Below are 26,815 nucleotides of genomic sequence, written 5' to 3'. Positions count from 1 at the left end.
GCACAGCAGTCCAGACTGTTTTCCGTGCAGCTTTCAGCGCTGCCAGAGGGAGAATGAATAGGAAATTACAAAATGGCAATCTGGACTCTTTATGTGCAGCACTACTTAAGTTACTGCAGATAATAGTCCAGAATTCTGGTGGCAGATTCCCTTTAAAGGGATTCTGTCACCTCGTTTTAGCTTATAGAGCTGCGGACATGCACGGCTAGATCACCGCTAGCATGTCCGCAATATACCTGTCCCATAAAGCGGTGTCCTTTTATTGTGTTTGAAAAAATGATTTTATAGATATGTAAATGAGCCTGGTAAGGTGTACTAACCTTCTTGAAGCCCAGTCACGCCCCCCTGTGAAGGAACCCGAACGCGTGAGCTCGCGCATAGCGAGATTACGGCAATCTAACTGTGAAGAAAGGAGGAGATTCGGAGGACCAGGCGGTGCTGGGCTCCTTCACAGGGGGGCGTGACTGGGCACCAAGAAGGTTAGTACAGCCCCTTGGGCACCTTACCAGGCTCATTTACATATCTATAAAATCATTTTTTAAACACAATAAAGGGACACAGCGCTATGGGACAGGTATATTGCGGACATGCTAGCGGCGATCTAGCCGTGCATGTCCGCAGCTCTATAAGCTAAAACGAGGTGACAGAATCCCTTTAAAGGGGTTGTCTGTGAAGCTATGGTTAGTCCTATTCAGTTAGGCCATAATGTATTGCACAAGTATAGTTGATGGTCTGTACGATTCTACTGTGCAGAGAAGGAACTGCTAAAACATTGCTCAACTTTTCCCCTTTTTAGCTGAAGATTAGTCAGATTCGAGGCTCCTCTTGTGCCATTCAAGATTACCGCACGGCTTCTCAGCCTCCCTGGTAGCCCATAATGCTCCTTGCTACCCTTCGATTGGCCAGCACTGCTCACGTGACTAGTAGGGAGTGTCCTGGGCTACCGATGCACAGTATGCATCAGATAATCTGAGAATTGCTGTGACCATCTTGGAGGGCAGAAGCGGAACCCGAGAATTACAGTAGATCTGCTATTGAAAAGATGAAATGGAGGTCACCATGTTAGTGTTATGTTCATTTTCCAGTATATGTGAATATATTTTTTCTTGAACAAGAGGGTCGCTGTACTTGCAAAAACTGAGTATTCAGCCTCAGACAACCAGTGAGGCTGCCCACGATGCACAGAGCAAATAGGCGGTGCTATATTCCAAATGCTGAGCAGACTGGCTCTAAGGATGTAGAGAAGGGGGTGTCAGATGGGGGACAGTGAGCTCATGGCTCAGCGTAAACTGCTGACTGATCAGAGCTGTTAATATGCTGCCTTTAATTAGAGCCGCATATTAGGATGACATGGCCACGGTTTGAGAGATTGGATCATTACAGTACTTTGCTTTATTTTTCAGGATCAAGTTATAACTTTACAAGCCAAGCTGGATGAAGAAGAGAGTAAGAACATGAAGCTCCAGCAACAGATAAATAAGATCGAACATCATTCAGCACAGATACAAGAGGTAAGGCGAAGGCAAAGTGTCTGTACAGTCTGATCGTGTAGCCATGTAGTTGCTGTCTTCTGTCTGCTTCCTCTTGAACTTGCTATAAGCGAGAAGAATAGGTCACAAAGTAAGAGATGGTCTCAGGATCAGGGGACACTGATTTGTACCCATGGAAAACATTAAAGAGTAACTAAACTTTTTTTTATTATTAATTTAATTAGTTTCTCTTCCCTCAGACTGTGTAAGTGCATAGTTAAAACTTACTAATATACTTCATTCACAGGTTCAGTTCTTTTCCCTGCATAAATTATGCTGAAAGATTACCTGTTGTAGCCCCTGAACTTGTCCTCCACTGCATGTTGCCACCTGAATTTCGTCTTCGTCTCCAAGGATTCTATATACGATTTTTAAACTTGTAATTTTTCATGCATTGGAGCAATACAAAATGGTTACGTGATATTTAATTTGCATTGTTTAGCTTCAAAGAAATGTATTTTTAAAGGGATTTTTCACCTTTAGTGCTTTTCTACAGATCCCACAGTGTGGTCAGACCACTGGTGATGATCATACTTACCTGATTCTCCCCCCCCCCCCCCAATACTGAGTTCCTGCTTCACCGCTGTCCCACAGGCCCTGCAGGTCCTAGCTCTTCCCGCATCAACCTCCTGTTTGATGCAGATTACGTGGCTGCTGCAACCAATCACTGGCAGCAGGGGTGATCTGTCGCCCATTCTGAACGTGACACATGGGTGACACGTCACCACTGTATTGGCTACAACAGTCATGCAGTCTGTGTCAAACTGGATAATAAATGGATTTCTCCTTTACATATCTAAACTGCAATCCAAGAACGTTAAATGGAGCCTGTAACACTGAACACGGTATTTGAGCTGCAGGCAGCATGTTGTAGAGCAGGAGTTTCGAAGGGAAAGGTTCAGTAAAACCTGTAATTTATACATTTATATTCCTGCTCATTCTGGACTTTTGAAGTCAAGGAGATGGTCCAATCAATGACTGGGGGAAGGCTGTCAATCACTGATAGGACCGCCTCCTGGACTTCAGAGTTTCTAATGAGCATAGATTGAAAGGCTATGTACATCTTTCGGAGCAATTTTTTTTCATGATTGCATTTTACTAATTTTGGGCTAAAAATAATTTCTTAAGTTGGTCTTTATTAAAAATATTGAGCCGTTCTGTCAGAAAGGGTTCACTGTTTAGCTGTGTGAATCTTACTTTCACTTTGTGCCAGTCTTCTAAGGCTACTTTCACACTCACGTTTGGTGCGGACCTGTCATGGGTCTGCACAGACGGATCCGCACCGATTAATACTACCGCATGCATCTGTTCAGAATAGATGTATTATTTTTAACATTGCCAAAACGGATCCGTCTTGAACACCATTGAAAGTCAATGGGGGGCGGATCCGTTTTCTATTGTGTCAGTGAACAAGGATCCGTCCTGACACACAATGTAAGTCAATCCGTTTTCACTGACACAATAGAAAATGGTTTGTTCAGTTTCGTCAGGCGTTTGGTTCAGTTTCGTCAGGTGGACACTAAAACCGCTGCAGGCAGCGTTTTGGTGTCCGCCTCCAAAGCGGAATGGAGACGGATCGGAGGCAAACTGATGCATTCTGAGCGGATCCTTTTCCATTCAGAATGCATTAGGGCAAAACTTATCCGTTTTGGACCGCTTGTGAGAACTCTGAACGGATCTCACATACAGAAAGTCAAAACGCCAGTGTGAAAGTAGACTAATAATACCTATCTCTAAATTATTAAAAGGTCATAGATGGGTATGAGCGAACTTGTGTTTTACAATTTCGGGGGGTCCAATTGCAGCAGAGTGCGTCACAGTCGGGGAGAAGGTGAGCTCTTTTTTCTCCCTGACTGACGCTCTGCTCTGTGATTGGACCGCTCACAGATAGTGAGAAGACACCCATTGAGAAACAGGCAGTCTCCTCCTCCCTGTACCGATGGTATGAATTTACATACCAGGTGGGAAAAGTGAACGGGCAAACAGAGCAGCGCATACAGAAAATAGTAAGCGCTGTAATATGCCTTAAGTATGCGCCACAGAATCCACTAGTTATATTACAATGTCTGGACCCGTGAAAGGTCCTCTTTAAATGTGTAAATGACATGTTTTACTGAATCTTTTCCCACAAAACTATATATCGAACTGCTCCGCTCCTCATGCTTAATAACATGCTGTCTGCATCTTACATTGCATTTTCATTATGGCAGGTTCTCTTTAAATAGAGTAAAAATGACCAACCTAGCCCAGTAGTTTGTAATAAGGAAGTGAGTTTAAGCTCATGGTATATATTTTGTGACCTTTATCTCTAGGTCATACCCCATGAAATAAGTAGATCTACAAGTTACTGTTCTAGAAGTTGTCTAGCTTTTACGTATATCAAACAGCCCTCTAAGTGTCCTTTGGAGGTGGTACCATGCGCTACATGTAGATGTTGCTGAGACTTGTTGGCTAATTTACCTCTATTTGGAAAATGTGTAGCTGCTCTAATATAAAGCGATTTGCCTAATGTTTTTTTGTCTATTGGTGACATTGGCCTGGTGTCCTTTCTGGTCCTAACAGCTCTTCACTTCAGAAAGGGCCACATGGAACACAAAGCAGCAGGAGCTTCTTGACCAAATTCATGTTTTTCAAAAGCAACAGCAAGACTTTAAAAGCAGTGAGGATGGTAAGTTGTGTAGACGGTACGTCTTGGGTTATCTGCTTACTACTGCTATGGTCACATGTGTAGTCTCCATGACACGTTCCTAGGATCCTGCTTTATAAAACTTACTAACGAACTGATTATGACTCTCTCAAATGCTTTATTTTACATCGTCATGCATAAACCTGAAGCTAGATGATATTCATTTTAATAAGGTCTAGTCCAGGCATGCTCAACCTGCGGCCCTCCAGCTGTTATAAAACTACAACTCCCACTATGCCCTGCTGTAGGCTGATAGCTGTAGGCTGTTTGGGCATGCTGGGAGTTGTAGTTTTGCAACAGCTGGAGGGCAGCAGGTTGAGCATGCCTGGTCTAGTCCGTTTAATGCTTTCTACTTTCTTTAAGTGTTAAAGAGCGAGGTCCATGACCTGCGGGTGGTTCTTCAGTCTGCAGACCGCGAGCTCCGTGCAGTGAAGGTGGAATACAGTTTGTTCAAAGAAAAGCAAGAGAAAGAAATGAGCCAATTGTCTGACCGACACATTAATGTTCAGCTGCAACTGGATAATGTCAGGTATTCCCTAGTAAACCAGAGTAGCATAAAAGTACCATAGAGCTTCCTCTTCATCACTTTTATTGGAAGTCTTTACAACACGCTGTGTCATTGATCAGTGATTGTATCACTGAGGCACTAAAGAGACGCCACACTTTACATTAACTTGGCTCTTTAATCTGCAAACATAAAATTTAATATGTCTGTAATGTATTTTATTTTTATTTTTTTCAGTTTCTTGCTGTTTTTAGTTTTTTTAATGATTACTGTAGTAAAAAAAGAACACCTTCTATATTGCCATCTAGGCACTATTGATACAGATATGGAAACTACAAATACAAAGTTGTGTTCCTATTTTTATTGCCCCCTATAACTTAGTTAAAGGATAGGTCATCAGTATGTGATTGTGGTGGTCTGACTCCTGGCATGCATATGTTGATCAGCTGTTGTATGTTGTATAGCGACTGTGCTTTTCGTGTTGCTGCCCAGGTGTTATCCCTTGAATGGGAGCTGCAAACAGGCCATGTCAGCGATGAACGTGACGTCACTGGCCTAGGAAGAGGCCACAGAGCTCAACAGGGCAACGTGGCCTCTTCAAATAGCTGATGAGGCAGCAATGGGAGATGTTTGTTTTCTACAAAAATAGTAAAGCTGATATATTGGGGAGATTTAGCTTTTAATTAGTGCATGAAAAGTTGCGTTAAAAAGTCTGAAACTGTGTGTCTATGACCCTTTTAAAAATAGACGCAAGTGCCGATTTTTACGGACAACCTCCGCTACTCCACCTCCCTTGGCCAGCAGCTGCAAAAAAATTAAATACTTTATTTCTCCTGTGTTAGAGCTGCAGGGGAATTGAACAGTCAGCAGACACCCCACTATCCCATATATTACAGCTGAATACTGGGGGTCCCAGCAATGGTACACCCTGTAATCGGCTTATCTTTGTGGGACTGTTTTAACAAAAGCGGATTGTCTAAAGTGGACCACCCTTTGAGACCAACTGTCACAAATATCATGCAGACCTACACCTGAAATGTGCACAGTCACTTAAACATACCTATCTATATGTATTCATGGATTTTATATTATCTTTTTCACAAACACTAGGCTGGAACATGAGACATTGTTGGAGGAGAAGCGATCCATCCAAGATGCTTATGATAACCTAGAGGAAGTGATGAAATTTGAGACCGACCAACTGAAGCAGGAGCTTTCTGACAGCAAACGGGAGAATGAAACGCTCAAGGCTGAACTTAGCGTAAGATTATTTCTTGTGTATGCTGAACTTATATTGCTTTATGCAACACTTGCCGTAATATCCATCTCTTCATTTATCCTGTCCTGCAATTCAATCCAAATCTATCCTTGTCCCTCAAGGCATGTGATTGTAGCTTTTCACCTGCCCCCTGTCCTAATCACACAGGACAACAAGTTACTTCAGAACACCGAGCTAAAGAGCTGCCTCAGCCTCCTGTCTGCTCTGTGTCAGGGATTATGATCCGAAATACAATCTTCAGCTTAATCTGTGTAGGAATGGAGTTCATCGGGAGACCTGAAGTAAAGAGGAGGACGGGACAGACTGTGGTAATGTGGGGCTGTGGTAATGGAGACTGCATACAAGTGCTGCTGCTCATTAGCCACATCCTCACCCTCCGCTCTGTACTTCATGTCTCCTCATGAACTCTATTCCTACAGAGATTCAGCTAAAGATCTTGTGTATTGAGGATCATAATCCATGATAAGCAGAGGGGAGGCTGAGGCAGCTCTTTGGCTCAGTGTTGTGAAGTAACATATCCGTCTGTGTTGATTGACAGGTTTTTTGTGTACTAATGGGATGGCGGCCATTTTATTTCTCAATGATTGCTCCCTAGAAAATGAGCCATTTTAACTAATGAAGGGTATTTGGGAAGCTATGATATGCCCCCATTGTGTGATATGTGCGGGACCCGCACCTATCTCGTAAAGGCAATCGGCAAAGTCCCAGAGGGCGCACCACAAATGCGCGGTGGCCCTCCATTCATTTCCATGGGGCTGCCGAAAATAGCTGAGCACTGACCCACAGAAAAGAATGGGAGCGGTGGCCGTACAAGCGCAGTGAGCTTCCATTCCCTTCTATGGGGATAGTGCTTGGTGGTGACCGGACCCGGGGTCCTCCAGCTACCACTTTCCCCGTTCCATTCTCGATATAGGTGTGGGTCCCATCGGTGGGACCTGCACCTATCAGACAATGGGGCAATATCCTAGCTATATGCCCCCATTGTGTCAGATGTGAATATCCCTTTATCTCTGTGGCAATGTATAAGGAAACAGGGGAGTTGGGGTTCTATACCAGCAGAAAAACTGATTCCTATAAAGAATTCAATCATTGCAAAATTGTGGCGCACTTTAGTTACTTTTACACAGCGTACTGATCCCTTTTTCATGAGAAACATTATTTTTTATTTAACAGAATCTTCTGGAGCTTTTAGAAACTGAAAAGGAGCACAGACAAAACCTGAAGTGCCAGCTGGAGGAGGATAAGGAGAACAAGACAAAGTATGTGATACATTACAACTGATCTAGTAAAACCCTCATCCGCTGATATAAGTAATCTTCAGACTTTGAGCCAGCATTCTACAGTAGCATATTTGGATTTGCAGGAATGTAAGGATAAATTATTCTGTTTGTAGGGAACTTGTGAAGTTTCTAGAGGAGAATGTGAATCTGAAGAAGCAGTGTTCTGACCTTGTGACAAAGTGTGAACTGCAGGTATGGTATGATTCAGTCAATACTGGGCATTTTATGTATCTTTTGGGAAAAACCTGCCTTCAGTATAACGCATCCGTATCCTTTTATGTTCCAATGCAATCTGTTGCCAATTTCAGGTTGCCGAGCTTCAATCACTAGAACACGGTTTAAACTCTTCCCGAGAAACTATCCATGAACTGGAGAGAAAATGGTCTTCTGATAAGGTATCTTGCCTAGGCCACAGTTTACCAGCAGAATTATTTTACCATGAAAATATTTCAGGCCTTGTTCACACCTGCCCTATGGCACTCTGTTGTAGTTCCCGGGCGCTTTTGATGACAGTTATAGTGCAGGATGTAGCACGATTCTTGCAACATTCACAGCCGACAGATCCCTTTATGGGGTTAGGCATTGTTCACGTCAGCATTGGAGGCTTCTTCAGAAGTTGTTACTTCAAGGTATACATGGCTAACAGTTACCACCTTGTATGTGGTGTTTTCATACAGCACATGCTTAGTAATCAATCTATCTCCGTTTTCCAGCTCAAAGCCAAATTGGTTCTCAGTTTGGGGTAGGGAAGAGGGCTTGCCAGTACCACACTTTTCTCTTACTGCCAGATTGATCAGATTTAATAAAAATAACTTTGCAGAAAAGTTAGAATATTCATAGTGTTTGTAGGTGACATTTGTACATATTAGAGTGAAAATGTTACAGCAGTAGTGTATATGGGTTATGTTCTCGACTTATTTAAACTTTAAAGGCTATGGACACCCTTTGACGTGGAGAAATGATTTTTACATATGTTAGTTGTTACTAAGTTGTATTGCATTTCAGGCTGCAATCTTCATTCATTTTTTTTAGACCGCCTGATACTCCATTTGCAACCTGTCCTAGGCTTTTCTAATGTGGATGTGTCCCTTCAAGTATTACATGCTGGCTGTGGGGGGTGTGCCCAGGATGCTGCTGCATTCACTAGTCCTCTGCTATCAGCACAGTGTCATTCCTGTACCGATGTCTTCTCCTGCAACTCATGAGAGATTTCCTCTCACTTTTACCCTAAGTTCACACCTGAGCGTTTTACAGCGCGTTCCTACGCGCTGTAAAACGCACAACAAGGAGAAACCAATGCTTCCCTATGGGAATGGTTCTCACCTGGGCGTTTTACAGTGCGTACAAACGCGCTGTAAAACGCCCGACGCTCAAACAAGTACTTGAGCTTCTTTGGGGCGTTTTGTCGCGCGTTCCCCTACATAGACTTTCGGGAACGCGTGACAATGGGCGTTCGCTTGTCTTTGTATGCACGCTTGTAAACGCCCGTACAATCACGCATTCAGAGCGCTCCTTTCAGAACGCTCAGGTGTGAACCCAGGGTTAGTGAGACACTGATGCTGAGGAGTTTGTGATTCCGCCTCTCCACAGAGTTTCCTCTCACTACACTTGTGCACAGCCTATGTGATCCTCCACCTGCAAACTACCTTGTATGTGCTTCTCTCCCTGTCTAGCCTGTGCGAGCTGTCCATAGATATCCCCCCTCCACATTACGATCTGCTGTGTACAACATCTCCTTCTCACTGCTCTTATCTTTAACACTAAGAGAAGGGAAAGAGGGATATCCTAAACAAGAGCAGTGCTCTGATGAATTTATGTCCGATTTAGAAGCACCCCCAGCTAGGGGAAGGACTTGCACACAATGTGCAAAATAAAAATTTGCCATTTAGGAAGTAAATTGGGGGGGCGACATTTAAGTTCAAAGGTGTTCATAGCCTTTAATGTCACTGTCTGGAAAACCTGTCATTAAATGCTGTCTGTAAAATCTGAAACATTCTGTGGTACGTATCCTGGCCAGTTATAGTTATAATAAATTAGAGCTTCCTATGGATTAAAATTTGTCACCAAATACTACATAGAGCTCTGCTTAAAGGGGTTGTCCAAGTTATTTTTCTCGCCCATATTCCTTGGGGGACACAGGAAACCATGGGTAGTGTCACGCCTCCTAGGGAGCAGAGCTATAAGTGAAAGCTGTAAGCCCCTCCTCCATCAGCTATACCCTTCAGCCTGGAGAAGAGACTGCCAGTTTTTGCTTAGTGTCCAAGGAGGCAAGACACCCCCTGCTTATGCAGGGTTGTTTTCCTATAATTTTTTATTTTTTGCGTTATTTGTTGTTTTAATTCGATTTTTTTCTACTTACAGGGACAACAGAGGCGCATTAGACCCCTCTGTTTCTCCCGGGGTTGAGTTGCGCCAGTGCCGGTAATTCCGCACTGCCGCCTCCCCCACAGAAGACAAGGTGGACCAGGGCAGCCTCGCTCCCCTGCGTCCCGCCAGCTCAGGGTCGCCCGCACGCCAAGTCCCTCCCCCGGCTTCCTGCCACTGCGGTGCCAGGAGCTGAAGGGGCGACCCCGCTGGATGGATTGAGGGCGAAGACAGCGTATGGTGAGAGTGGCTGCTCCAGCCTCCCCTTCCTCCCTCCCACCGCTGCTACACCCCCCCCCCCCCCCCCCCCCCCCCCCATGGCATATCAGGACCGTTACCGGGCATCATTTGGGGGGGACTTTGTCTTGGGCAGGTCCTTGGCACGGACGCTGCCTTCAGGGGACGGCTGCAGGCAAGGAGGCCGTCTGCCACATCCAGGCGCGGCGGGGGCCGCTTACTTGGCGCGAACGGCGCCATTTCATCTTGGCCGGCACTTCATCACCTTGGGGGTTAAAATCATTTTGCCGCGCGCGGCTCGGCTTCTCCTTCAGCGCGGCAGAGGGGGGCGGAGCTTCCTACATGCGCTCCGCTACTTCCGGTTTCGTCGGGCTCCACTTCTCATAGTGCTGCGTGGAATCCTCTCTGCCGTCCGATCCTGAAGCCATTCATCTCCGTGCTGCTGCCTCTCCTCCACAGCCTCCTTCAGTCTGTTCCCCTTGCTGTTGCCGCTTGCATCATCCGGGTCTGGTAGGACTGTTAACCCCCTCCGTGCCACCAGTACTGTTGCTTGGGTGTAATCCCCGTTCCGCTTTTCTCTGTGGTCTCCCACTTTAAGTGCAACATCTTTTTTCCACCATGTCAGACCCTTCTGCAGCCGCCAAGCCTTGGTACCATGCCTGTACTGCTTGTAGGGAACCCTTTCCCCGGGGGCAGTCTGATCCGCACTGTACTGCATGCCGAGCTCCACCGCAGCCTCAGTCGCCCGCTGTGTCGCTCCCTGCTTCCTCTGACCCGCCTGACTGGGCTAGATCCCTGTCCCAGGCCGTGGAAAGCCTCACTCATGTCGTGGGCCGCCTAATAGACAGGCCGCCTACCCCGCAGGACGCCACTCTTACTGTCGCGCCCTCCGGGTCCACTGCTTCTGCCGCTGCAGCGGGTTGACTCTCTCTTAGTGACCCCTCCAGAGCTAGGCACTCTCAGAAGCGTCTTAGAGTAGAGTGAGCCTCCTCCTCAGAGGCCTCCCTCTCCCCGCCACGCGTGCGCACCCAGACGGGCCTCTCCTCTCCAAAGGATTCGCTCTCTGAAGGTGAATTGGCGGTTTCAGATTTGGAAATGGACTCGGCCCTGCCGTCCAAGCTAGCCTCAGCAATGGGTCAACTCATCTCCGATATTCTTGACACCTTTAAGGTGCAAGATGACCCCCCTAGCTCTGACGCGGCTAGCGTCTCCTTTATCAGACCCAGGCAGGCCTCAAAAGTCTTTCCAATCCACTCTGATTTCTCCTCCGTGGTGTCTAAGGCTTGGGCTCGCCCGGACGCCCGTTTTGTCAACCCCAAGAAGCTGGACATTTGCTATCCTTTTCCAGCCGATGTCGTGGCCACCTGGTCGTCCCCACCCAAGGTGGACCCCCCTGTGGCCCGGCTGTCAAAGAACACGGCCATCCCTGTTCCCGACGGGTCCTCTCTTCAGTCAGCGGAGGACCGTCGCATGGAGACCCTTTCCAAGGGCATTTTTGCTGCCTCCGGTTCTGCTCTCAGACCGGTTTTTGCCTCTGCTTGGGCAGGTAAAGCAATCTCTGCTTGGGGCGCGCAGCTGGAACAGGAGTTGGACTCGGACGTCCCCATCCAGGACCTACGTTCCTTGGCCCAGCTTATTATTCGGGCCGGGAATTTTGTTTGTGAGGCCTCCCTTGATGCGGGAGCCCTTATTGCACGCTCCTCCGCCCTGGCAGTTTCCGTCAGGAGGGAGCTCTGGCTGAAGGTTTGGAAAGCGGACGCTGCCTCCAAACGTTCCTTGGCGGGGCTACCGTTTGCGGGTTCCCGCCTTTTCGGGGTCCGCTTAGACGAGCTTATTTCGGAGGCCACGGGTGGTAAAAGCACCCATCTTCCTCAACCCCAAGCCAGGGGCGCCCCCCGCGGACGCCCTGGTACGTCTCGTTTTCGGTCCTCCCGCAGGGCCTCTGGGGCTCCCCCCACAGCTGCCGCTTCGGCTCCTCCCCAGGATAAGCGTAGGAAGCCGTTTTTTTCGGGCGCAGCCCTCCTGGCGCAGGCCACAGGCTGCCCGCACACCCGCAGCAAAGCAGTCCTCTGCCTGAAGGCGCGCCCCCACCCACCCGGGTGGGGGGCCGGCTCCTCCTTTTCAGGGACGTCTGGATGGCTCACGTCTCCGACGCCTGGGCTCTCGAAATTGTGTCCTCCGGATACAAAATCGAATTTGCATCCTTCCCTCCAGATCGGTTCTTTCGCTCCCGCCCGCCGCGGGACCCGAAAAGCGCGGCTGCGTTCTCCGCGGCTGTTCAAGCCTTACTGGACATGGGGGTGATTACCCCCGTTCCTCTAGAGGAAAGGTTCCAAGGGTTCTACTCGAACCTCTTTGTAGTTCCCAAGAAGGGAGGTTCGGTGCGGCCCATTTTGGACCTCAAAAAGCTCAACCGTTTTCTCCTCCTTCGACGGTTTCGGATGGAGTCCCTCCGTTCCGCGGTGGCTTCCCTGGAGCAGGGAGATTTCATGTCTTCCATTGATATACAGGATGCCTACCTCCATGTTCCGGTAGCCCGGTGTCATCATCGCTTCCTCCGATTCGCCGTGGGGGACTTCCAATTTGTCGCCCTTCCCTTTGGGCTGGCAACAGCCCCCCGGGTGTTCACCAAGGTCCTGGCCCCGGTTTTGGCCTTACTCCGTTCCAGGGGTGTTTTTCTGCTACCGTACTTGGACGATATCCTCATCAAGGCTCCGTCCCTTTCTCAAGCGGTTGCCAGCGTGGATCTCACTCTAGAGACTCTGGCGAGGTTCGGTTGGGTCATCAACTTCCCCAAGTCCTCCCTTCCCCCCTCCAGACAACTGGTCTTCCTGGGAATGCTTTTAGACACGGGAGCGGCGGAGGTACGTCTTCCTTCGGAAAAACGACTGATCCTCCGTCGGGCGGTTCGGGGTCTCCTTCTCCACCGTCGACCGTCCTTCCGCTTCTGCATGCGGGTCTTGGGGCAGATGGTTGCCTGCTTCGAGGCGATCCCATTTGCGCAGTTTCACTCCCGCCCTCTCCAACGGGCGATCCTCTCCTCCTGGGACAAATCGCCGGAGTCTCTGGATCATCCCTTCCATCTATCGCCTCCAGTGCGGTCATCTCTCCGCTGGTGGTTACAGTCCCCTCTTCTGGGCAGGTCCTTTCTGCCACTCAACTGGTTGGTGGTTACAACCGATGCCAGTCTCTTGGGCTGGGGAGGCGTGTTTCCTCCCCGATCCGTCCAGGGCATTTGGTCTCCATTGGAGTCCAAACTCTCGATCAATGTCCTGGAGCTGAGAGCGGCCCTTCTGTCTCTGCGACACTGGACTCATCTGCTGAAGGGTCATCCAGTTCGTGTGCAATCGGACAACGCCACGGCTGTGGCGTACATAAACCACCAGGGGGGCACTCGCAACGCTGCAGCAATGCGGGAGGTCACCAGCATTCTCCGTTGGGCGGAAGCCCACGTCCCGGCCCTATCTGCAATTTTTATTCCAGGGGTGGACAATTGGGCGGCGGACTTCCTCAGTCGCACCACCGTCGACCCCGGCGAGTGGTCTCTTCACCCGGAGGTATTCGAGGCCATTTGCCTTCGTTGGGGCATACCGGACGTGGACCTCATGGCCTCCAAATTCAATCACAAGGTCCCCGCCTATCTGTCCAGGGCCAGGGATCCGGGAGCTTGCGGAGCCGACGCCCTCGTTCTTCCTTGGCGAGGCTTCGCGCGCCCATACATATTCCCTCCCATCCCACTCCTGCCCAAGGTCCTTCGGAAGATCGCGGCGGAAGGCGTCTCGGTGATTCTGGTCGCTCCGGACTGGCCCCTCCGGTCTTGGTATGCCGACCTCATGCTGCTCCTGGCAGACGCGCCCTGGCCGCTGCCCGCCAGGGAAGATCTTCTCTCTCAGGGACCGATCTTCCACCCGCGTTTAGGGTCCCTACGTTTGACGGCGTGGTTGTTGAGACCACCGTCCTGACACGTAGGGGTTTTTCTGCGGACGTCGTCCGCACCATGATCCGCGCCCGTAAGCCGTCCTCTTCTAGGATCTATTATAGGACCTGGAGGACCTTTTTGGGGTTCTGTGCCGATCTGGGGATTCCTCCGCTCCGCTTTTCTCTCCCCACCGTTTTGTCCTTCCTGCAGAGCGGACTAGCCCAAGGTCTGGGCCTTAGTTCTTTGAAGGGTCAGGTGTCTGCGCTGTCCATTTTGTTTCAGCGCCCACTGGCCCCCCTTGGTCCTGTCAAGACCTTCCTTCAGGGCGTGGCTCACGCGGTTCCCCCGTACCGCCCTCCGGTACCGCCCTGGGACCTGAACCTGGTTCTCTCAGCGCTCCAGGCTTCTCCATTCGAGCCTCTGCGGACGGTTTCCTTGCGACTTCTGTCCTGCAAGGTTATTTTCCTTGTAGCAGTCACCTCTTTTCGGAGGGTGTCCGAATTGGCTGCACTCTCCTATCTGGAACCTTTCCTAGTGTTCCACCAGGACAAGGTGGTTCTTCGTCCGGTCCCTTCCTTCCTTCCTAAGGTGGTCTCCGCCTTTCATCTGAACGAGGACATCGTTCTCCCCTCTTTGTGTCCTTCCCCTTCCCACCCGCGGGAGAGGAAGCTTCATCGCCTGGACGTTGTCAGGGCGCTCAAGGTTTACCTGGAGGTAACCAGCTCTTTCAGGCGTACTGACTCGCTCTTTGTGGTTCCGGAGGGGTCGCGCAGAGGGATGGCGGCATCCAAAGTTGCTATCGCCCGTTTTGTCAAGATGGCTGTTACTGAGGCTTATCTCGCCAAGGGCAAGGTTCCGCCCCTCGGTGTTACCGCTCACTCCACTAGAGCGGTCGGGGCTTCCTGGGCTCAGAGAAATCGGGCTTCTACGGAGCAGATTTGCAAGGCGGCCACTTGGTCCTCCTTGCACACCTTCACCAAGTTCTACAGGGTGCATACTCATGCGTCGGCTGACGCTGCTTTAGGCCGTCTGGTGTTGCAGGCGGCAGTTGATTGATGCCTCTGGTGTTGGTCTAGTTTGTTCTGGTCCCTCCCTTCTGGGACTGCTCTGGAACGTCCCATGGTTTCCTGTGTCCCCCAAGGAATATGGGCGAGAAAAGGAGACTTTTGTATTACTTACCAGTAAAGTCTCTTTCTCGCTCTTCCTTGGGGGACACAGCACCCGCCCTTCATTTGGGTTACAGTTGTGGTTCTGGCTTGGTTGCCCCCGTTGGGGCTCGACAGTTCTTTTTTCCGGTTGGTGGTTATCTTTCACTACTTGGACACGCAACTGGCAGTCTCTTCTCCAGGCTGAAGGGTATAGCTGATGGAGGAGGGGCTTACAGCTTTCACTTAGTGTCACGCCTCCTAGGGAGCAGAGCTATACCCATGGTTTCCTGTGTCCCCCAAGGAAGAGCGAGAAAGAGACTTTACTGGTAAGTAATACAAAAGTCTCCTTTTTTTGTTCTTTGTATGTTTCTAACTTCATCTGCCACTTCAATGTGGCAAACAGTGATTAGTTATTGTACAGTGTGAGTTTTAGTTTGTAAACTATGTAAAATATTATATATATTTTTTATTTCAACACAAGGAAATAATGACCGACCTTATGAACCAAATTCAAGGACTGCGAGCAACAATCATGCACAAAACGGAGTCTATAGATGTTCTTACACAGGAGCTGGAAGACGTAAATGTATGTGTGCCCTCTTTTCTTTATAACCACTGTTTATGGTCTCCGCTTGCTGAAAATTTTGTCTTGGACCAGATTTTTTTTTAGATGGCCTTTAATGCCAAAGTAGGAAATGCACAGTCCATGAAGAACGGTTGTCTGCTTTGAATGACTTGAGAAAGAGTTATTCATTGCTCTGTCTAAATAATGAAATAGCTTGTTGTTTAGGGCAAATACAGTTCTGCACTACACGCTAAAGAAGAAAGCAAATCGCTTTTCGAAAAGCAAGAAAAAGCAATTGAGGAGCTGAAGGAGAGCTTGGAAAGGAAGAAGTCTGCTGATAACATTGAGGTAAGTCGCTTCGCAAAGGGCTTCATCTCTCTTGATATGTTTTCCGTTGTAAAACGGATGCTTGTCCACTAGCTCGGGATGCTTTTTTGCATGTGCACAATAGCCGAGAAGCTGCTTATAGAGCTGTATGCGTAATGATAAATTCATGGCTTTCTTTTAAACAACAGAGGGAGCTTTTATGTGATGACTTGATTCATTCAACTGAGCAGCTTGGCAAGTTAACCGAGGCCTTTCACAAGCAGGAGGCTTTGCTTAAAGACCAAAAAGAACAACTGCTGAAAAAGGAACAGATAATTGTAGAACTTACTAACCAGGTAAAAGATTATTGTGGCTGTGAGGTTTTTTTTTTCATAGTTTTGTGCGATATAAAATTTCATTTTGGAAATAAAGCAAAGAAGCTGAACTTGATGGAAAGCTGATGAAAGCCCCCTAACTCCTAACCTTATAAGAACGGCCAGTATAACATGCATAAGGCTAATATCAAGTTTTTTATTTAAAGTGTAAAGAAGACTCCTCATCAAAAGTCCTCCATTCCAGATCATGGAGGACTATTGCTGGATACAAACTACAGTGTGTGTGTATAAAAAGTCTCAAATAGCATATTTCAATATAATAAATGACCCCCAAAGTTTAAAAAATAATACATATGAATGGGAAAATGTTAAGACTTTATGCCATCAAGCATAATATGTATATATATATTTGGAATGACAAAGCATACTTGACTACAGTGCTTGATGGCATGAAGTCTTAACATTTTCCCATTCATATGTATTTTCTTTAAACTTTGGGGGTCATTTATTATATTGAAATATGCTATTTGCGACTTTTCCCTGCTTACGCCGGATCTAAAATTGTGTGCGTGGCATGGAAGGGCCAGCAAGCCTGTTTTAGGTGTAGAAAATGGTCTAAATGTAAGACAGTTCGGAAGCTGTCTTGCATTTAGAACTGGTGCTGGATGCGCCCCTTCATATCTAATATGCCGGTCTTAATAAATGTGCCCCTTTGTTTATTAACGTGCATCTGTCATCAGATTTGTACCTATGAAACTGGCTGGCCTGTTGCATGTGCATTTGGAAGCTAAAGGCATCTGCGTTGGTCCCATATGTGCCTGCATTGCTGAGAAAAATGTTTTAATATATGCAAATGAGCCTATAGGAGCAATGGGAGCATTGCCTTTACTCCCAGAGTCTACATTTTCTCTGCAACTGCTGTGCTTTCTGAACTTTGACAAGGCCAGGCACGATGACGTTTACACTGCCTTGCCTGGTTAATCAAAGTGGAGAGGACGCGGCAATTGCAGAGAAAACAGTATATGGGTCCAACACTGATGCCTTCACCTGCCAAACGCACACATGTAACAGGTCAGCCAGTCTCATAGGTACAAATCTGCTGACAGATGCCCTTTTTAATATCATCTTTTTTTTTTTTTTTTTAAGTTAAAACAAGAGAATGAAATGGGAGAGACCGAAGATGATGGAAAGCCACCCAACAGCAACAGGAGTCCTCCAGCCTTGATTCTCCGGGTACCTTTTAGACCTTACTAAAATGAATGTTATGATTTTTAGATTATCCTGTATTTTATGACCGTTTTAAGTACCCTCTTACCGGTTTTTCATATACAACATATTGATAAATCTCCCCAATATGTCTTGGTTTCTTTGTAGACTCCTAAAACCCCAATGGGAAACCAGTTTGAGTCTGAGCTGACACATCTTTCAAATAAAAATTCAATATTGGAACAGCTTGTGTCCGAGCTAAACGAGGAGCGAATGACCAAGAATGAAGAAATAATCAGACTCAAGGCAAGTCTTGCTCTGTTACTTAAATTACCTGCTGCGTTACCTGCTGTATTTGTCATTATAATTATTCCTATTACAGACCCAGTTGTGTGAAACCGAAAATCTGCGTCTTGAAATTCAGAACCTGCAGGGACAGTGCACGGATTTACAGCTTCAGCTGGAGAATAGTAAAAAAGGAGACACTATTAGGTAAGGATTTTACAATGAAGTGGCTAGAATACCCGTTCATGACCAATCCACTCAATAAATCTCCCCCGCCCCCAACCACCACAAGGAAGCATTTGAATGGAGAGGTGGATTTGTAAATCTAATTATTGATTACAGGGATCAGCAACCAACAGCACTCCAGCTGTGGTGAAACTACAACCCCCAGAATGCCCCATTCACTTCTATGAACAGCCAAGCAAGTGTGCATGCTGGCAGTTGTAGTTACTTTTACCACAATTGGAGTGCTGGAGGTTTATCCTTGATTTAATGGCATGATGCCCCTCCTGTACGTAACTATGCAAGTTTGCCATTCAGATGTTTAAAAAGTGGAGTGGCAATAGGGACAGTTTCATTAGTTCAGTAATATTTGTGGAGGTTTTTGTTTTTTTTGTTTGTTTTTTATGAGGACCTGTCACCATGAAATGCAGTGCCATCAGAAGACATGTTATAGAGCAGGAGGAGCTGAGCAGATTAATTTATAGTTTTATGGGAAACTATTCAGTAAAACTTGCACTTTATAAATTTAAATCCCTGTTTTTCCCCTTCGCCTATGACAGCACCCCTGGAGAGACCGCCGCCTCCTCCTCAGGATAGGAAACAGGAACCAGAACCGCTTTAAAAGAGGGTCCACCCCCTCTACCCTCAGTTCTGTTTCCTGTTCTAAGGTGGGATCGGAACCGCTAAAAAGTTGAAGAGGAGCTGCGGGAGACCCAACTAGTTTACAGTGTTGGGAGGATAATCCACCTTTCTCGCCCAGTTTCCTTGGGCGTGACACTAAGTGAAGGCGTGACACTAAGTGAAAACTGTTAAGCCCCTCCTCCACAGCTATACCCTCAGCCTGGAGAGAGAGACTGACAGTTTTTGCTTAGTGTCCAAGGAGGCAAGACACTCCCTGTTTTCTCCTTGTTTAGTTTTTTTGATTTTTACTTTTTTCTTTTTCTTCCAGACCATCAGGGACAACAGAGACGCACTGTACCTCTGTTTCTCCCGGGGTCGAGCTGCGCCAGTGCCGGTCACCCGCACTGCTGCCTCTCCCACAGAAGGCAAGGTGGACCAGGGCAGCCTAGCTCCCCTGCATCCCGCCAGCGCAAGGGTCGCCCGCACGCCAAGTCCCTCTTCCAGCGTCCTGCCACTACGGTGCCAGTAGCTGAAGGGGCGACCCTGCTGGAATGGACCGAGGGTGAAGACGGCTGATGGTGAGAGAGTGGCTTCTCCAGCCCTACGTCCCCGTCCCCCCCCTCTCCCACCCCGGTCTCCTGCGTGCTTGACCCCCATACTGGTGCCTCTGGACCCTTCTGTCCCTGCTGGACCTAGGCTGGCCCCTGGGGTGCCGCAGGGCGACAATCTGCTCCCTCTCCTCCCCTCCTGGCCTTCATAGGACATTGGCACTGCCCCCTTATCCCTGCGAGAGGAATGCCTAGGGAGCTGCGGAGGCCCGCACCTAGCTGCCCCTGACGGAGGGGTTATGCCGGCGTCCCTCCTCTACCCTCACAGGCACCCGGTCTCAGGGTCCCCCTCCCTCTTACCAGCTGCTGCTTCAGGGTCAGGGGGCCCGCGCCTTGCTGCCCCTGACCCTCCTCTACCCTCACGGGCACCCGGTCCACCAAGGGCAAGGTTTGTTGTGCTGGACTTCAGGGTCCCCATCCCCTTACCGGTGCGCTGCTCTAGGCCAGGGGCCCGCTCTTGACGCTGCCGGGGCGCAGGGCCCTTGCTTCCGGCCCGCGGGGTGGGCACCCGCGGCCTGCATGTACTGAGCGCGATGCTCCAACAGGCCCCGGCCGACCGTCGGTGCATTCTTGTCGGCCGGGTGCCGCAAAAATTTAGGCCCCGGCTTCGCGGCCTACTAGGCCGCAAGGTTCTGGCCTTGGTTGGAGGGGGCGGGAACTTCTCCAGGCGCAAATTCTTCTTCCTGATCGCTGTGCCGCCCCCCAGCCCGGATCTTTGTTAACCCTTCAGGTACCGGCCGGCTCCCATCTGGAGGAGACCCTCTAAAATCTGGGCTGGCCCCTTTTCCTTCCCCTCAGAGAGGCTGTGCCCCTGTACGGTGGCCCCCTTCCTGCCTCAGAGAGGCTGTGTTTAATAAAAAAATACCGGGATTCTTGTTGGATGCGCAGGACGCTGCAGCCTGCTATCAGTAGTGCTGGCCGTATGCATGCCCCCCTTCCATAGGCGGCATTTCGCGCTCCCCGGCTGCGGCGCTAGCCAGTTGCATGTTCCCCTTCTAGGCGGACCCTTGCCCTCTCCCGGGATACGGCGCTGGCCAAGTGCATGCCCCCCCCCCCGCCCTTTCTATAGGCAGAATTAGTCATCCTCTCCAGTTACGGTGCTGGAATACTGCACTCTCCCTGGCTGCGGGCTGGCCATGTGCATGACCCTCTTCTATAGGCGGAATACTGCACTCACTGGATTCGCTGCCGGCCATGTGCATGACCCCCTTCCATAGGCGGAATCTCTCTCTCGCCATGGGCATGCCTCCTTTCCTCAGGCGGCATACATATACTCTCACTGACCGTGGTTGTTTTCTCGCCGGTGCACTGCTGGCCTTGTGCATGACCACCTCTCATTCCATGGGCGGAATTTTGCACGCTCATGAGACTCACGGCTGTCCTTGTACATGCTGTGCTCGACTCGTACATGTCCCCCTTCATTGGCGGAGTAATTGCACTCTCACAAAATACGGTGTTGGGTGGATTGTTACACATCACTTCAGTTCTGCTCTGCTACCAGGTTCGGGCTGCTCCCCTCAGGAAGGTCACCCAGCTTCTCTTGGGTGCTCGATTATCCAGGTCCGGGGGACCTCCACTTTGGTTTCTTTAGGGTATTTGCCTTCGGCGAGGCGGTGAGCCGGGCGTCTCACAGAGTAGCCTTTTCTCACCGGCTCTGTTTTGGCTCTCGCTCGGGGCATATCACTCCAATGTGGCTTCTGCCCCGGCCAGGCTTCAGAGGCTGTTCCTTCACTCCCCTCCCCCTCTGGGGAGAGCATGGTTGTTCACTTGGATGGTTCCTGTGTTCCTTGGCCTCGTACCGTCTCACTCGTTCACACTGGCTGTACTAGCTGTGCGCCCATTTACCGGGTCTACCGCGTTCTCTCCTCCCGCTTGGGTGCAGATTGTGTTTTCCATTTTAGGCGATTGTCCTGCTGTAGACTTACCTTCTCGGTAACTTGGGAGGATTACTCTTCGGTCAAGATTGTCCTTGGATCTCCCACACCGGGACGGTAGAACCCCTTCCTCTGGTGGCAACATCGACATGGACTTTAGCCTGTCTTGTCCTGGCATCTGTCGGATGCTGGGCGGACCCTTTCGGTTCCTTCCGTCTGCCCTTCTGCTCCCCCACTCCGGGTGGATACGGGACGACGTTGCTCGGGGGCCGAGGTTTTGCCGGACTCTTCTGCTCGTACTACTGGTCTGCGCCTGATCACGTTGGGTTTTTTCCCGCTTGCCCAGGCGATTCCAGCGGGCGCGCTAGTGTTCACTCCCGGCCGTGCTTCGTCCAGGATCTATTATCGGACTTAGAGTTCATACCTGGGGTTCTGTGGGAAGCTGGGCATTCCCCCACTCTGCCTTTCTCTCCCCATGGTTCTGTCCTTCTCCAGTCCGGCCTGGACCTGGGACTGGGACTCTGTTCCTTGAAGGGTCAAGTGTCGGTGCTGTCCATCCTCTTCCAGCGTTCCCTGGCCCCTCTTGGGCCTGTCAAGATCTTCTTCCACGGTGTGCTCATTGGTTCCTCTGTACTGTCCCCCGGCACCGCCCTGGGAACTACATACTGGGCTCTCGGCACTCCAGGCTTTCCCTTGGAGCCGTTACAGAAGTTCTCTCTACTCCTTCTGTCCTGTACGGTTGTGTTTCTTAACCGTCGTGTCTCTCAGACGGGTGTCTGAGTGGCGGCCCTTCTTGTTCCGAGCCTTCTGTCCTTCCCCAGGACAGGGCTGTTCTCTATCCCGTTCCTTCTGAAGGTGGTATCTGTCTTTCATCTCAACGAGGCCATCGTCCTCCCCTTCCCACCTCCGGGAACGGACACTTCACCGATTGGACGTTGTACGGCCCTTGCAGTTTTACTTGGAGATCACCGGCTCTTGTCGGCGCTCGGACTCTTGTGGTTCCAGGGGGTCCGCGCAACGGTTTGACGACCTCCAGGGTGGCCTTCGTCCGCTTCATCAGAATGGTTATTGCTGAGTTTACCGCGCCATGGGCAGGGTTCTGCCTTCGTTGTCGCCGTTCATTCCACAAGAGCGGTCGGTGTCTTCTGGGCTTGAGACATTGGGCTTCGGCCGCGCAATTGTGCAAGGCGGCCACTGGTCTTCCTTGCACGCCTTACCAAGTTCTACAGGGTGCATACTCGGGCTTCGGCGGATGCTGCCTTGGGCCGCCTGGTTTTGCAGGCGGCGGTTCCTTGATGCCTTCGGGTGCTTCGCCTTGGAGCTGTGGTCCCCCCCCTCTTGGACTGCTCTCAAACGTCCCAAGGTCTCCTGTGTCCCCCAAGGAAAATGGGCGAGAAAACGAGATTTTTGTATAACTTACCAGTAAAATCTTTCTCGCTCTTCCTTGGGGGACACAGCACCCACCCATTCATTGTTTTTTCTACACGGTTTCCAGACTTTGTTTGCCCCGTTGGGTAGTTGGCTTGTTGGTTCCACTTGTTGGACATTGCCTTTTCTCACTACTTGGACACGCAACTGGCAGTCTCTCTCTCCAGGCTGAGGGTATAGCTGCTGGATTAGGGGCTTACCAGTTTTCACTTAGTTAACCAATATTAACCGGACAGATTAATATCAAAAACATCGGACCCCAAGGAGTCATACTACTGATCACCAAAAAAATGAACTGGTTGGGAAACACTGATCTAATGATTACTCTGATGACGAATCCGCAGGGAAGCCGCTCTTTCATGCTGAGAACATTAACTCCCTAGTCAAAGCAGTAAGAGCTACCATGGGCTTAGATGACCAGAAGCCACCGCAGTCAGTTCAGGACTCTGAGCGTCTGGGCCCAAGAGAAGGAAGGTCTTTGACGTGCATAAAAATGTTCAGGCAGTCATTGCTAAAGAGTGGAAAAAACTTGATAGGCAGTTTTTTCATTCCTTCCTCTGTGAAACATAAATATCCTTTTGATGAAGAAGTTTCTGCCCTTGGGATAGGGCCCCAAAACTTGATGCCCCAGTAGCTAAGATGTCTAAAAAAATAAGAGCTGCGCTTCCTTTTGAAGATATGGGTTGTCTTAAAGACCCGATGGACAAAAGAGCAGAAATTTATTTAGAAAAGAATTGGGGAGCCTCGGCGGCCTTTAAACTTGCTCTTGCCAGCACTTCTGTTGCTAGATCCCTAAAAGTGTGGATGGGGGAGCTGGAGGCTCAAATAACAGGGGGTACCCCTAGGGAGCAGTTAATATCCTCTTTCCCTACTATATATAATGCTCTGTATTTCCTGGCCGATGCTTCTGCAGACTCATTAACCACCTCCCGACCGCCTAACGCAGGGATGCGTCCTGCGGGCAGCCGGGTTATTTCTCCTGGACGCATCGGCGCGACCTCTCGCGAGACGCAAGATTTCTTGTGAACGCGCGCACACAGGATCGGAAGGTAAACAAGCTGATCTACAGCCTGCCAGCGGCGATCATTCGCTGGCAGGCTGTAGATGCGATTTTTTTTTTTTTTTTAACCCCTGAAAGGTATATCAGACGCTGTTTTGTTAACAGCGTCTGATATACCTGCTACCTGGTCCTCTGGTGGTCCCTTTTGCTTGGATCGACCACCAGAGGACACAGGCAGCTCTGTAAGTAGCACCACACTACACTACACCCCCCCCTGTCACTTATTAACCCCTGATCACCCCCCTGTCATTGATCACCCCCCTGTAAGGCTCCATTCAGACGTCCGTCAGTGTTTTGCGGATCCACGGATCATCAAATCACGGACACCGGCAATGTGCTTTCCGCATTTTGCGTATTCGCACATTTCCAGAACTATATAGAAAATTTATTTTCTTGTCCGCAATTGCGGACAAGAATAGGACATGTTCTATAGGCTCTACAAAAATTGCAGTGTTCGCCCGATCAGGCCTGATCTTGTGCGCACACTTGCGTTCAGTCCGCCCCACCGCAGTGACAATCTTTTTTTTTTTTCTGATCACTGCAAAAACACAGTAAAATCGCTGCGGCGCGATAAAGATCACTTTTGAGGGGCATGGCGAGTTCATAGAAGATTTTTTTTTTTTGCCACAAGTTAGCGGAAATTGATTTATTTATTTTATTTTTTTTTCTTAGTCTCCTATTTCACTAACTTGTGACAAAAAATAAAATCTCACATGAACTCACCATACCCCTCACGGAATCCAAATGCGTAAAAAAAATTTGACATTTATATTCCAGACTTCTTCTCGCGCTTTAGGGCCCCTAAAATGCTAGAGCAGTATAAATACCCCACGTGTGACCCCATTTTGGAAAGAAGACACCCCAAGGTATTTTGTGAGGGGCATATGGCGAGTTCATGTAAAATTTAATTTTTTGTCACAAGTTAGTGGAATATGAGACTTTGTAAGGGTACTTTCACACTTGCGGCAGGACGGATCTGACAGGCTGTTCACCATGTCGGATCCGTCCTTCTGCTATTTCGCTGTGCCGCCGGACCGCCGCTCCGTTCCCATTGACTATAATGGGGACGGGGGAGGAGCTCCGGCGGTGCACGGCGAAAGCCGCCGGACTAAAAAGTCGGACATGCAGGACTGCGCCGGACGGAGCGCGAAATAGCGGAAGGACGGATCCGACATGGTGAACAGCCTGTCGGATCCGTCCTGCCGCAAGTGTGAAAGTAGCCTTAGAGAAAAAAAAAAAAAATTTCCGCTAACTTGTGCCAAAAAAATTATATTCTAGGAACTGCCCCTCACGGAATACCTTGGGGTGTCTTCTTTCCAAAATGGGGTCACTTGTGGGGTATTTATACTGCCCTGGCATTTTAGGGGCCCTAAAGCGTGAGAAGTAGTTTGGAATCCAAATGCGTAAAAAATGCCCTGTGAAATTGTAAAGATACTCATTGGAATTTGGGCCCCTTTGCGCACCTAGGCTGCAAAAAAGTGTCACACATGTGGTAATGCCGTACTCAGGAGAAGTAGGGGCAATGCGTTTTTGGGGTGTATTTTTACATATACCCATGCTGGGTGAGAGAAATATCTCTGTAAAATGACAACTTTGTATAAAAAAATGGGAAAAGTTGTCTTTTACAGAGATATTTATCTCACCCAGCATGGATATATGTAAAAATACACCCCAAAACACATTGCCCTACTTCTCCCGAGTACGGCGATACCACATGTGTGACACTTTTTTGCAGCCTAGGTGCGCAAAGGGGCCCAAATTCCAATGAGTATCTTTACGATTTCACAGGGCATTTTTTACGCATTTGGATTCCAAACTACTTCTCACGCTTTAGGTCCCCTAAAATGCCAGGGCAGTATAAATACCCCCACAAGTGACCCCATTTTGGAAAGAAGACACCCCAAGGTATTTCGTGAGGGGCATGGCGAGTTCAAGTAAAATTTTATTTTTTTGTCACAAGTTAGTGGAATATGAGACTTTGTAAGGAAAAAAAATATATATATATATATATCATTTTCCGCTAACTTGTGACAAAAAATAAAAACTTCCATGAACTCACTATGCCCATCAGCGAATACCTTAGGGTGTCTACTTTCCAAAATGGGGTCATTTGTGGGCTGTTTCTACTGTCTGGGCATTGTAGAACCTCAGGAAGCATAACAGGTGCTCAGAAAGTCAGAGCTGCTTCAAAATGCGGAAAATTCACATTTTTGTACCATAGTTTGTAAACGCTCTAACTTTTGCGCAAACCAATAAATATACACTTATTGCATTTTTTTTTAATCAAAGACATGTAGAACAATAAATTTAGATAAAAATGTATATAGAAATGTAGTTTTATTTGAAAACTTTTACAACAGAAAATGCAAAAATTTCGGTAAATTTTGATATCAAAAAAAGTAAAAATGTCAGCAGCAATGAAATACCACCAAATGAAAGCTCTATTAGTGAGAAGAAAAGGAGGTAAAATTAATTTGGGTGGTAAGTTGTATGACCGAGAAATAAACCGTGAAAGTGGTGTAGTGCAGAATTGTAAAAAGTGGTCTGGTCATTAAGGGGGTTTAAAGCTAGGGGAGCTGAGGTGGATAAGGTTATCTGCCAGAGTTCCGCCTTATCTAACTCTGCTCGTAGAGCTATTTTGTTACAAAATTGGAATGGGGATTTTAGTTCTAAGGCTAAACTTTTCGCCATTCCGTGTCAAGGTGGATACTTATTTGGGCTGATCCTTGATGATTTACTGGAAAAGGCCTCTGATAGAAAAAAGGGCTTTCCCTTCACCAGTCAGCAGCCCCCGAGGAGATCCTTCCGTTCCAGGTTAAATAGAGAAGGTTTCAAGGGGAAAGAGAGGGCTAGACAGTTTGCGGGAGCAGATAAGAAGTGCCGGCCTCCAGTGGGGGGGTCGTCTGTTTCTCTTTTCAGGTCAGTGGCAGAGTATCTCCAACAGCCTGTGGATAATTTATGTTATAGGAGAGGGCTTAAGGTTAAGGTTTCAAAGGTTGCCTATAGAATGATTCGTGATTACAGATTATCGGTCAGATCCCCAAGACAGTCGGCCATTATCTCAGAAGTTTTTTCCCTATTAGAGAGGTGTTTTTTGAGAGTAGGAGTTCAGCTAGAGGAGGAGATCCTACATGTTCAGTTTCAGGCCCTTCCCTTTGGACTATCCCAGGCCCAGAGGGTTTTCACAAAGATCATTGCAGAGGTGATGGCCCACATGAGGGAGAAGGACATAGTTATCATACCCTATTTAGACGATTTTCTTCTTGTCGCCCGGTCAAGTCAGATATGAGGGAACAAATTGCCTGGTTAAGGGAAGTTCTGGAGAGACTAGGATGGGATATAAACCTGGAGAAGTCCA

The 26,815-nt window shown here is 48.6% G+C and overlaps 1 protein-coding gene across 2 annotated transcripts in view; it reads left to right on the top strand.

The window, feature by feature from the left end:
• The window catches only part of KIF15 (kinesin family member 15), a 143,667-nt gene that overhangs the window by 98,070 nt on the left and 18,782 nt on the right, over positions 1–26,815 (top strand). For both annotated transcript variants that reach the window (XM_040431884.1, XM_040431883.1), the window contains exons 18-30: positions 1,404–1,511; positions 4,092–4,197; positions 4,579–4,744; positions 5,831–5,981; positions 7,173–7,258; positions 7,393–7,471; positions 7,588–7,674; positions 15,429–15,533; positions 15,738–15,860; positions 16,028–16,174; positions 17,300–17,386; positions 17,528–17,665; positions 17,742–17,851. In XM_040431884.1, the coding sequence (XP_040287818.1) occupies positions 1,404–1,511; positions 4,092–4,197; positions 4,579–4,744; positions 5,831–5,981; positions 7,173–7,258; positions 7,393–7,471; positions 7,588–7,674; positions 15,429–15,533; positions 15,738–15,860; positions 16,028–16,174; positions 17,300–17,386; positions 17,528–17,665; positions 17,742–17,851 (1,493 nt within the window). The remainder of the gene's footprint in view (positions 1–1,403; positions 1,512–4,091; positions 4,198–4,578; positions 4,745–5,830; positions 5,982–7,172; positions 7,259–7,392; positions 7,472–7,587; positions 7,675–15,428; positions 15,534–15,737; positions 15,861–16,027; positions 16,175–17,299; positions 17,387–17,527; positions 17,666–17,741; positions 17,852–26,815) is intronic.

The sequence above is a fragment of the Bufo bufo genome, chromosome 5 (assembly GCF_905171765.1).
Source record: "Bufo bufo chromosome 5, aBufBuf1.1, whole genome shotgun sequence".
Taxonomy (NCBI): domain Eukaryota; kingdom Metazoa; phylum Chordata; class Amphibia; order Anura; family Bufonidae; genus Bufo; species Bufo bufo.
The sequence above is the reverse complement of the archived record's forward strand: the minus strand, read 5'-3'. Positions and strand labels throughout refer to the sequence as shown.